Here is a 13,001-nt window from a genome sequence, read left to right as displayed (position 1 = left end):
ATACCCAAGGGGTATGGAAAGACATTCAATGAAGGTATAACTGTGGAAATGCACAGCTATATCAAGAATGCGAACAGAAATAAAAATGACAGGATCAGTACACATCTTTCATTAATAACTTTAAATATCAATGGACTCAACTCCCCAGTCATAAGACACAGACTAGTTGAAAGGATTATGAAACAAAACCCATCTTTTTGTTGTCTGCAAGAAACTCATCTCACTTTCAAGGACAGGCGCTACTTTAAGGTGAAAGGATGGGAAAAAAATATGCCAAACGAATGGTACTAAGAAAAAAGCAGGCATTACAGTTCTAATATCTGGTAAAATAAACTTTAAGACTAATCAGAAGAGATAAAGGTGGCCACTTCATTTTGATCAAAGGAACAATAAACCAAGAAGATATCACAACCATGAACATATATTCACTAAACTCTGGTGCATCCAACTTTATAAAAACAGTACTACAGGACTTTAAGACCCAGATTAATCCCAACTCATTAATAATACGGGACTTCAGTACCCCACTGTCTCCATTAGAAATGTCAACAGAGCAGAGAGTTAATAGAGAGACATCTGAATTAAACAGTACCATACATCAAATGGACCTAACATACATCTACTGAATATTCCACCCAAGCACCAAAGAATATACTTTCTATTCAATGTCCCATGGAACCTTCTTCAAAATCAACCCGATACTGGGGCACAAAACAAACCTCAACAAATACAAAAAGATTATAATAATTCCATGCATTCTATCAGACCACAATGCAATAAAGCTTAAAATCAACACTGGAAAAAACCCCAGTAACCACATGAACACACGGAGATTAAACAGCACACTCTTGAATGATGAATGGGTCAAACAAGAAATTAAGAAGGAAATAAAAGTATTCCTGGAACTAAATGAAAAGGACAGTACAACACAACAAAACCCCTGGGACATGTTGAAAGCAGTCCTTAGAGGGAAGTTTTTAGTTCTAAGTGCTTACATTAAAAAATCGGAAAGAACACAAATAAATGACTTAACATTGCAACTTAAGACACTTGAAAAGCAACAACAAATGAAACCCAAAACCAGCAGACAAGAATAACAAAAATCAGAGCAGAAATTAATGAAATAGAAACAAAGAAAACAATAGAAAGAATCAACGAATCCAAGAGCTGGTTCTTTGAAAAGACAGACAAGATTGACAGACCACTAGACCAGTTAACCAAAAGAAAGAAAGAGCACCTCTAAATCAACAAAATCAGAGATGAAAGAGGAAACATCACAACAGACAACAAAAAGATCCAGAACGTTATAAGGAAATACTTTAAAAACCTATATGGTACTAAATTTGAAAACCTAAAAGGAGTGGACAGGTATCTAATAGCATGGGAACCACCAAAACTATACCAAGAAGAGATTAAGAGCTTAAACAGACCTATAACACATAAGGAAATTGAAACAGTAACACAAAACCTCCTGATTAAAAAAAGCACAGCACCAGATGGGTTTAGGGCAGAATTCTACCAGACATTTAAAGATCTATATCCAATACTACTTAATTTATTCAAAAAGATAGAATGGAGGGAGAATTTCCAAATTCTTTCTATGAAGCCAGCATCACTGTAATACCAAAGTTAGGTAAAGATACAACCAAAAAAGGAAACTATAGATCCATATCCTTAATGAACATAGATGCAAAACTTCTCAACAAAATACTTGCAGACACACATCAAAAAGATCACAAATGCTTATTCTAATCATGTAGTTATTAAAAATTAAAAAGGATCATCCACCATAATCAAGTCAGTCTTATTCCAGAGCTGCAGGGATGGTTCAATATATGTAAGTCAATAAATGTCATATATCATATAAATGGGCTCAAAGACAAGAACCACATGGTCATCTCAATAGATGGCTTTTGACAAATTCAAAATACATTTATGTTCAAAGTCCTAGAGGGAATTGGACTGGAGGGAACACACCTCAAAACAATTAAACCCATATATAACAAACAGCCAACATCATTCTAAATGGAGAAAAACAGGAAGGATTCCCATTGGAATCAGGAACCAGACAAAGCTGACCACTATCTCCACTTCTCTTTAACATAGTGCTTGAAAATCTTGTAAGAGCAATAAGACAAGCAAAGAAAAGTAAAGGAATAAAGATTGGAAAAGAAGAGATAAAATTATCCCTTTTTGCAGATGATATATTTATCTAAGAAGATGATATGATATTATATCTAAGACATGCCAAAAATTCCACCAGAAAACTCCTAGAAATTATTAACACATTCAGTAAAATCATGGTTTACAAAATTAACCTACCTATATACCAATAACAAGCAATCAGAGAAAGAGTACATGGAAAGACTCCCCTTCACAATAGCTGCAAAAAAAAAAAAATCTCTGAATAAACCTGATTAAAGACATTAAAGACCTCTACAATGAAAAATTTAAATCTTTAAAGGAAGAGATTGAGGAAGACATCAGAAAATGGAAGGACCTCCCATGCTCACAGATTGGAAGAATCCATTGTGAAAATGACCATCCTACCAAAAAGAATTTATACATTCAATGCAATGCCAATCAAAATTCCCATGACATTCTCCACGGAATTGAAAAAAAAACATCCTAAGCTTCATATGGAAGCACAAAAGACCTTGGATAGCCAAAGCAACCCTGAACACTGAGAGCAATGCTGGGGAGATTACTATACCAGATTTTAAACTGTATTACAGAGCTATAGTCATAAAAATAACATGGTACTGGCAGAAAAATAGATCCATAGATCAATGGAACAAAATTAAAGATCCAAACATGAGTTCCTGCAATTTCAGCCACCTAATATCTGAGGAAGGGGCCAAGAACATTCACTGGAGGAAAGACAGCACATTCAGCAAATGCTGCTGGCAAAACTGGGTCTCCACCTGTAGAAAAATGAATCTAAATCCCTGTCTTTCACCTTACACAAAAGTCAGCTCCAGATGGATCAAATACCTCAATGTGAAGCCTGAAACTCCTAAACTGTTAGAAGAAAACATTGGCAAAAACCTACAAGATAGGTGTAGGAAAGGATTTTCTAAACCAGACATCAATTGCTCAGGAAACAAGGTCAAGAATCAATAAATGGGACCTCATTAAACTAAAAAGCTTTTGAACATCAAAAGAAGTAACCAAGGAAGTGAAGAGAAAATAGGAGAAAATCTTTACCAGCAACACATCTGACAGAGGTTTAACATCCAGAATATATAACAAACTCAAAAAACAAAGAATCCAGAAGGCAGTATCCCCTGGGCCAGGCATGGTGGCGCACGCCTTTAATCCCAGCACTTGGGAGGCAAAGGCAGGTGGATCTCTGTGAGTTTGAGGCCAGCCTGGTCTACGTAGTGAGTTCCAGCTCAGCTCAGCTGGGACTACAGGGAGACCCTGTATCAAAAAGACCAAAAAAAAAAAAGGTCTAAGGAGCTGAACAGAGCATTCCTAAAAGAAATAAAGGTGCCTAAGAAACTCCTTAAAAGGTGTTGAACATCAGTAGTAATTAGGGAAATGCAAATTAAAACCACTTTAAGATTTCATCTTACCCCAGTCAGACTGGCTAAGATCAAGAGAACAAATGATAACAAGTTTTGGAGAAGATGTGGGGAAAGGGGAATGCTCATCCACTGCTGGGATTTTTCATGTTCTCCCATAGCAACTTATAAATTGTTCTCCAAAGCTATGAGAGCTGGCCTTCAGGGAGGTGGCTTCCAAGTCAGTTCCAGCTCCATTGTTCCAATTCCTGTTTCTGAAGTATTTCATGCCTTCAGTAACAGGGTCTTACCTTCAAGTTCTGGGAGGCAATCGTGGGCTGTGGTAACAGCCTGTGTAATTTTGGGAGACTCTTGAACTACTCTGGCCAACAACGCAAAGGGAGGTTTCTTTTGTTTGGTACTGTTTCTTGTGGTATAGCCTTCAGCTATACACATGGACTCATTGTATTGTATGTGTAATTTTTCAGTATGTTTTTGAACTAATACATTTTCCTCTGGTTTTTCACACCAGCTAAGCATTATTTATCTTTCGTTTCTCTCTTCCTGTCTAACCTTCCCCCCACACCCTCCCCAGCTAAAGTGTCCCTATTTTCCCCATTTCTTCCTTGATAATACCTATATCCTGTGGTCTCCCCTCTCTGGAGCTTCTTCTTCCCCTTTACCTCTGCAGTTCCTTGTACAACCTTTCCTCTCCTCATCCCATTTAAATACGCCAATTTTACCTATTTCCCCCTTAGTAACACTTGTCTCTTTCCCTTTACCATCTTCCTGGCTTCTGCACTTATGTCAGGTTATATACTCATGTATAAAGATTTGGTGCTAGGATCCACAAATGAGGAAAAACACGTCATTTGTTTTTTTTAGTCTGTATTACTTCACTTAGTATAACATTTTCTAGATCCATCCATTTACCTGCAAATTTCTTGATTTTGTTTTTCTTTACTGCTGAGTAGAACTCCATTGTGTAAATGTACCACATTTTCATTGTCCACACATCAGTGAGGAACAGCTTGGTTGCTTCCATTTCTTAGCCCTTGTCAAAAAGGCAGTAACAAACATGGATGTACAGGTATCTCAATTTTAGAAGAGAACCCAAAGTCCAGAAGTAGGTGGTCTGTCTTCAAAAGTTGATTTTCCTGACTTCTTTCTGTCTAAGAATTGACTTTACTCTCATAATATTTACCTTCTCATCTCACAAATGAAACTACAATGCAAAAGTGCTTATACACATTGCCAGTGGTCTGTTATTAGTGCTCCTTCCCAGCAATCTCTCTGCTTCTAGAACCATGTCCACCAATGCCTGTACTTCTCCATGTCTGCTACTTATGGTTGTGCAGGTGGGATTGTTTTCCTATATCTACACAAAGGAAACAGTATCTGTCCTCAAAGGGACTTATCTAGTCCCAATCTACTGTCAGGGACTATCTACCCATCTGTCTTTATGTTGTGAGAAATCACTATTTTAATTACTTAATTTACTTGTGTCATTGGCTACTAGTCCATATCAGCACAAAGAACCATTATATTTGCAGTATTATACCAGGACAAGTATACTTGGAAGAGTAAGCATAGAACACACAGCAGTATAGTTCAACTGCTTTTACTTTTGCTTATCCATGCTACTCAGCTGACTGTTAGTATGGACATTGGAAATATGATCATCCTTTTCAGTAAATTGCTTTGTATGAAGCAATATAATAATCTGGAAAGCTAAATTGCTAGTATTTAATTGCCTTACAGATTAGTAACATAACTCACGATACTAGTTTTGCATATTTTTTGGAAAAACTAAAATGAAGGAAAATAGACTTTCAAATGGATGTCCTAGGAACAGAAACAAACCTATGGACTTTTTTATCAATCACTTAAAATTTAGCAAATTCTGTAGTGGATAAATAAACTTGGTACACTAGGAACTGGAATGTTACTCATCATGAAAAGAAATGATCAACCCATACAAATAAGTGGAGAAAATGTAATTGCATGTTGCTAAGTGAGATAAGCTAATTTGGAAAGGCTTCCTACCATATAATTCATGTGAAATGATATTTTGGGAAAGGAAAAACTGGGGAGATAATAAACATATGTGCTTTGCCACAGATTGCAGGTAAAGCATAAATAGCTGTAGGATAGATTTTTTTTTAGGGTTTTTAAAATGCTTTGTAAGATAATAAAATAGTAAAATATTTGTTGAGACAGAAGTTTCAACATGAGTAGTGAAATTTCTTGTAATCATAGATTATGGAATTGGTAATAGTGGAGAGTCTATATAGGACCCTAGTGGAACAATGTGAGATATGGTGAAGGTGTTGGGTGTTCACAGTGGAGAAATGTGTCCATGTGTAAGACTCAACAGCACAGTGATCTCTCTATTTCTTTATAAATTTTGTTGTGAATAAAAGCAGACTATAACATCATTTAAAAATATTAATAATAATTTTTTGCTTGATAATTTTTGTAGCAAAATAAATGTAAAAATGTCTTTACAGTTTATTCCTTACTCGGTATACACTACAAACCATTACAGAGCAAATACTTTACCTCTCGAATTTGGTATAGTCTTTGGAAAGAATTTCTTAGGTTTTCAATGTAGAGATTGCATTGATGCCCATAGTTTTGCATACTTTAAACTTTTCAAATATGGTGAAAATCAAATGCACAGTGAAGCTTCTATTTACAATATGACATGAACACAAACAGGGAAATGTTTCCTCATTTTCAGACAAACACAGCAGTAACATTTTCCTTTAAAAAGATGCTAAAAATCTACAGATGTAAAGCCCATCTATGGTTGCCTGGGGCTAAGGAAGTGGGCGAAGGGGAGTAACTGCAAACTGATGCAGATCTTCTGACAGTGATAGAAATCTGATATTGATTTTGGCAATGGTAACCCAGCTCTGTAAATATACTAAAAACCACTGAGTTGTGCATTTTAAATAGGTGGGTTGCATGGTATGTAAATTTTATGTTTTTTAAAAAGCTTTTATTTACCAAAAAAAGTGATGCTAACTGTAATGTGTATGTTCATAGACTTTCTCAATATATACCTAAATATATACCTTATATAGGAAAGACTTAAAGAAAACTAAATGGCCCTTATTTTTCTCCACTGTAATCCTTAATTCAGTATTATGAAAGCATATAATCAGAAACCTTACCCCTTAAAGAGTGTTGACAGATTTTCATTCTATGTTCTAAAGTGAAAATGCATGGTTTATCTTTCTTTCAAATAAAGCAACAACGTGTTCATTCCTTTCTTCCTTGTTTTATTGGAAGTTATTGTGTTAAAGAGTTAAATTGAGATGACTAAAATATTTCAGGTCCACAGGAGGGGAGCTTGGGAAAGAGGATTAGCTCATCAGTAGACTCAGGACATAGTTTATCCAACCGTAATTCAGCTGCTATATTTGTCAAGTCTTCTAGTCTCAAGTTATGGTCATGCCAAGGGTCAGTGCCAAAACGTCTTTTATTATACATTAGCACTCCTATTCCTGTGGCTAGCTAAGCTTTAGTTGGCCAACTGCAATTATTTGGGACTATTTTTAAAGCTCAGTATTATCTTCTTTTTTTTTTTTTGCTTTCTTTTGCTTATAAAAATTAACTATTGGTTTGCATTGGATATATAGTGATACTTGTGTCATAAAGGAAATTCATTTCTAACATATATCTTGCAGATGATTATAATAAAGAGGAGTAGAATTAAGATGATATAAAGGCCTATATTTGGAGTAAGTAAAAGTAAAGTGTAAAGGGAGGAAATAATGCTGTTTCACAGACTGGGCTGTGACACGTATGTGGGTAGTGAATTCAATTTGTAGATTCTTTGGTCTAATTTTAACAATTTAATGGGGTGAGATAAGATCATAATAAGCTTTCATGGAAAATGTTTATGTGTTATGAAAGCCATGAATTTCGTGTCTGTGTCTGTGTTAAGGTGTAGATTCTTCTTACTTTCAATAGTATCCTTGAAGAAAATTATTCTGAGGTTTCTAGGGTTGAGTAAAGAAGATGGACTTGTATGGTTGGCAGTGAATCTCTGAGACGTCAGTATTCAGAATCCTGTTTCAGCTCTGTAAAATAAGGGTGATAGAATGGACTTCACAGGGTTACCGTGAGAATTAGTGAGATGAGACGTTAAAGTATCTGCCTGTGGTTCCTGATATATATCAGAATCTCTGTGAGATCTCTTATTAGGGGCAACATGAGTAATGACAAAACTAAAGACTTTTCATAAAGCCTCAAATATTATGTTTGAGATGTACAAGATGGCTGGTTGAGATGACAGGGAATACTGAAGGAATCAAAGCAGCCATCAGGTCTACCATGTGGATCTGTGCCAAGGAAGACAGTCCTGAAACTTCATTTCATCCAAGTATTTCTCAGTAGCTCCTGGTAGATTAGAAATCCACAAATCTCAGTTTTTCAGTCACGACAGCCAAATATCTCTTGACAAGTGTACCCAGGTTGTAAGTGGAGTTTATCTCAGACCTCCTCAGATGCTCATGATGTGGTTTCAGAGGCTTCTCTGTAAGATGATATTAAAAAAAGATTTTGAAGGAGCTCCAGTTAGATTAGCATCAGCCATTGTGAAGTGGAATCAAGTTTCTCTGTCGTTGTCTTAGGACAGGTGAGTTCATAAGACTTAACAATAGAGGCTAGTGAGATGACAGCAGGTAAAGGTGCTTGCCACCAAGCCTAAGGATCTGAGTTTGTTCCCGGGAAGCTACATGGTGGAGAGAGAACCGACTCATTAAGGTTGTCCTCTGATCTCTACATGCGCTCTGATCTATACGCATGCGTGCGTGCGCACACACACACACACACACACACACACACACACACGCACACGCACACACACACGCACACGCACACAAACCTCACAATCTCTCTCTCTTAAATACAGAAATATAATAAAAAGTAAAAACAGATTTCTTTGTGCTTTTTTGTATTTATTTTTATTTTAAGAAAAGTCTCACTGTGTAAACTTAGCTGGCTTATAATTTACTATGTAGACCAGGCTGGCCTCAAATGACATGCATCAATTGGGGATCAAATTGAAATCAAACTACAGTTATATGCTTTTTCCTACTCATTAAATACTTATCCAAATTTCTTTTCGTTCTTACTCATGGATAAATCTCTTGATGCAGAAGGATCTCTTACTTATGGTGCTAGTAAATATTTGACATAAATATTTATTTTATGAATGACTACTTATTATCAGTATATAAATCATGCTGTGACAGACTCAGATTGCTTTTTCAGTATTTTATGGAAAGGCAATTCTTGGTATCTTTCAAGTTAATTCATATCTGTCACCGCCTCACCCAGAGAAGGCTGGGCTAAAAATGGGTTCTTGTGCATTAAATTTTTGCTTCAATCTGTTCACCCTGGGCAATGAGATGTTGCGTCCACAATGACAGACAGCTCTCTTCTGTGTCCCTGCATCCCAGAAAACCCTCTTTACAGCATTTGTAGGATACGTGTGAAGCTTCTAGACTCGTGCTCTATGCATTTGATTATTTTTATGGTGAAGAAATATGTTTTGATGTGGTCTAGGTATAATTTCATTTAGTCATTTCATATTTGAGTTCCAAGTGTTTATTTTAAATACATAAATATAAATATATTTTCCAGGCCTGAGAATGAATAAGGGAGCAATCACCCCTCCCCGTTCCTCTCCAGCAAACACATGTTCGCCTGAAGTGATCCACCTGAAGGACATTGTCTGCTACCTGTCGCTCCTTGAAAGAGGAAGACCCGAGGATAAACTTGAGTGTACGTTTCTTAATTGAGTTTACTAACCAAACTGGGGGTGGGAGGACAGGCTGAGTACTGCGGTAATTATAATGTCATGGACTCCAATTATTTATGAGGGACCTTGTCGAACAATTAAAAGAATGTTCCCCTTACTGAGAGTCAGACAATCAAAAAGTTAATGTTCAATTTAACTGAAAATACTTGCTGATTATAATTCTGAAACTTCTTATTTTGATAAGAAATGTAAAGACTGGCTATTATATTAATGGCTATCAGTTTCAGATAATTTATCAAGTTCCATTTGTTATCAGCAACTTCGTAAGCATATTTATCAATCATATGACCCCTAAAGATGTTTTCTCAAGTTACTTTGAGCTAACAAGATATTACTGGAAATCCTAAGCATTTGGCAGAGCACTTACTTCTCTTGTTTGAAGAATCCTTCCCCAAACTCAGTGACATGACTTAGATTCTTATCCTAGGGATTCTCCATTGCCACCATTAGAGCTTACACTCTCTTTGGCAGAAATAAATTTCTCAAATGCCTGTTATAGGACTTGATTCAGGATATTTAAAGTAATTAAACAATACCGTTGTTTCTTCAACATGACAGAGAATTTCTATTCAAAGTACCGATTTTTAAAAATAAAATACAGTGGCTGAGCTCCCTCTGGTGGCTGACTACACTCACTGCAATTGAGGAATATAGTCCATCATAGACTCCGAAACTGATCATTTGATACTCTATGCTCTCTAAAATCTATAAATAAAAAGTGGAGAGTTTACTCAGTGATCAGGTGGGCTCAAACATTATTTAACGATAAAATGAATTAAATATTTGATCTATTGAAATTACAATGAAGACGACGAATCAATAGTTTAGTCTTTCCTAATAAAATGAAAAACGCTGTATCAGAATTATAATTACAAAGTATAATAGAAATTTAATGGTAGCTTTCTGATAATATTTTTCAGGCCATCAAATAATTTACCATGATTGTTTGAGTCACACCTGCTTGGGTTATGAATAAGCTATATGAATATCATTCTTTAGATATGTATATATTATTCATAAACATTGAATATTTGCATTTCAAGATTTATTTTGTATTTCTAAGGACGAGCAGAAATCTCTCTCATTCCAAAGTAAACATTAATGTCCGTGAATTTCCATTGAAGTGATGGCCAGAGAGAAAGTTTGCTCAGGTGTTGTTACTGCCATGTTTGGAATGATGATGAAGGCATAAAGATAAATATTTTTTCCACATCTAAGAATGAACAAAAGCACCATCAATCTCCCAGAACACGGTCTTTGATGGTGCAGTTTAATTATGTCTAAGCCAACTGGAAGTATGTTGCTTACAAAGTAGAATTCTTAGAAACCGTGTTTTTCGACTTCAGTTTGAATTTTTGAACTCACATAGCCTTTGTCTACTGTCCCAGGAAAATGAAGCCACACAGTAAAGCACTGGGGTAATCAGTGAAACTGATCAGCTGCTCACTTTCCTCAGGGTTCTCCATATCCTTCTTCTGTTACATGAGTTTCACAGCTCTGTTTAAAGCTCACAACAGATTCATCTGGTTCATAATTTATGCCTTCAGACTCTTGTGTAGGCCAACTGTTATGATCTGGTGCTGTTCTATAATTTTCATCAGACTTCTCAAAGTAAATGATGCTCTAGTTTTCTCCTTTGGTCTCCTGTGTGGTGGTCATTACTCTGGTTATACATTAACATCATTAAGAGTTCTGTACTTTCATCTTTTCTTCTGTAATGCCTGACTTTCGTACGTCAATGAATCAAATCTTCCCTGTCACCCAGTTTCTTAATTTGCCATTTTAACCTGTCTACAATTCTACATTTACAATCTCTTAACATTCATTTACATTTGCAGATTTTAGATTTAGTCTCAGTGTGACTATATACTTACTTCCAAAAGGGTTATGACTTACCAAACGTAACACAAACCAGAAGAGAATAGAAGAAATGACAGTTGCAATGAATGGAAGTAGTTGTGCTGGAGCACATGAAATAGTTACTTGTGAGGTAGAGAATTGAATTTGGATCTTTCTTTCAGGGAGCTAAGCAGAATGGGACACATACAACTTGCAATCACCCATCAGAATCACCTTCAGAGCCTGTAGTCACAGATCACTAGTCCCTACTTGTAGGGTGTTTAATGCAGGAAGTCTGAGGTGGGACTTGAAAATTAGCTTAAATTTTTTTTTTTTTTTTGACGTGAGACTGATGCATTTGGCCCATAAGCCCCATGTGTAGGAATACTGGCTTATGCAATTTCTTCCATCCAGTAGAAATCCTCTCCCCCCTAATACACACAATTCATCTGAAATTATTACTTTCATTTGAGCTGATGTTTACGAGATCCTTTCATGGGGGTTATTAGATAACATGAATGCATTGTTTCCAATATTTACAAAAGAAATACTTTTTCTACTTAAATCCTAATTTGTAAATCTATTTAGTATTTCCCACCACTATTATAATATTTTCAGTTTTTGTTTTTTGCCAGGTGTTTGTTCAAGGCTTAGTGTAAAGTTTGTCATATTGGAAAGAAGCAAGCAGAAGCACCTAAACTTTACACTAAGCCATCTATACACGTAGCTTTCCTTAACCTAATCCTATTCCTTACTGAGCACCTTTCCTGCTCCCTGAGAAAGTGTGCTTTTGCACATGCACATGTGTGTGGGATTGTAAGAGGATTCTATTGTTTTCTTTCTCAACTGCAATCGATCATCTTGTTACATGGGTTGGCTTTGTGACCAGCAAACAAACCCTGCGCTTTACAGCTGTGTGCTGCTGCTTATACCATGCATTCCCTGGGTTTATCCTTCTAGTGTTTCTGAGCCAGCACTGTGCACTCGAGGCCTACTTCACAAAACAAATGCTCCTGCCACCTCCTAACAGGACTTACTTTACTGTCTGTCCTTTATGCCTTGTATGATTGAAACTGTATAACCAAATAAATCAACTGAAAATTACTTAGAAAATGGATAACTGACATCTGAAAATGAAAAATAACTCGTATGTTGAAACTATGTGAGATATTAGCCTCAGCACAACTGAAATTTAATACTGAAGAGGCCCTAAAACCACCCATCTGGCCAGCCTTCCTAAAATTCACCTATGAAGGTGACCAAAGCCACCATTTTCTAGTTGTAAGTAAAATCCATGGGTTTTTTTTAGCTGTCGCACGGTGCCCTTTTTTATTTGGAAAAACGGTCATTTGTTGTTTTCATTGTTATTTCGGTTGTGGGAAAAAATGGAGATTCTGTTTTTCCATTTTATTGTGTGTCAAAAATTCTAGACAGTCAATTATTTTAACCTCTATCCTTGGAATTTTATGCTAGGCATTAAAAAGCTTGTATAGTGAGAACTGTGTATTAAAGCAATTCTATTTAAATGCTTTAAATTTTACTCTTGTTATGTCTAATTCGGTATCATTTTTTCATGTGAATAGCATATTCTATAAAGTGTAAAAACTATGTAGTTTGCACATTCAGTAAAAAGAATAGGAAATAATTCAAATTCTTGAAAGAGAAAAAAATTCATAGAAATAGAAATTCTCTTATCTTACATAATGTGCCTTTGCTCTGACCTTCTAACTCAATACATGTGTGGGCACATAATTGTTCTATACAAAGTGAAATTGTATGATTATAAAAATAGAAAAAAGTGGGCTAAACTAGCTCATAAC

The 13,001-nt window shown here is 35.9% G+C and overlaps 1 protein-coding gene across 6 annotated transcripts in view; it reads left to right on the top strand.

Annotated features, from left to right (window-relative positions):
- Dgkb (diacylglycerol kinase beta) overlaps positions 1-13,001 on the top strand; it is a 772,948-nt gene that overhangs the window by 203,458 nt on the left and 556,489 nt on the right. For all 6 annotated transcript variants that reach the window (XM_008828356.3, XM_017796961.2, XM_008828359.3 and 3 more), the window contains one exon: positions 9,165-9,305. In XM_008828356.3, the coding sequence (XP_008826578.1) occupies positions 9,165-9,305 (141 nt within the window). The remainder of the gene's footprint in view (positions 1-9,164; positions 9,306-13,001) is intronic.

This window comes from Nannospalax galili, unplaced genomic scaffold (assembly GCF_000622305.1).
Source record: "Nannospalax galili isolate Female #2095 unplaced genomic scaffold, S.galili_v1.0 scaffold452, whole genome shotgun sequence".
Taxonomy (NCBI): domain Eukaryota; kingdom Metazoa; phylum Chordata; class Mammalia; order Rodentia; family Spalacidae; genus Nannospalax; species Nannospalax galili.
This window is presented reverse-complemented; position numbering and strand designations above follow the sequence as displayed.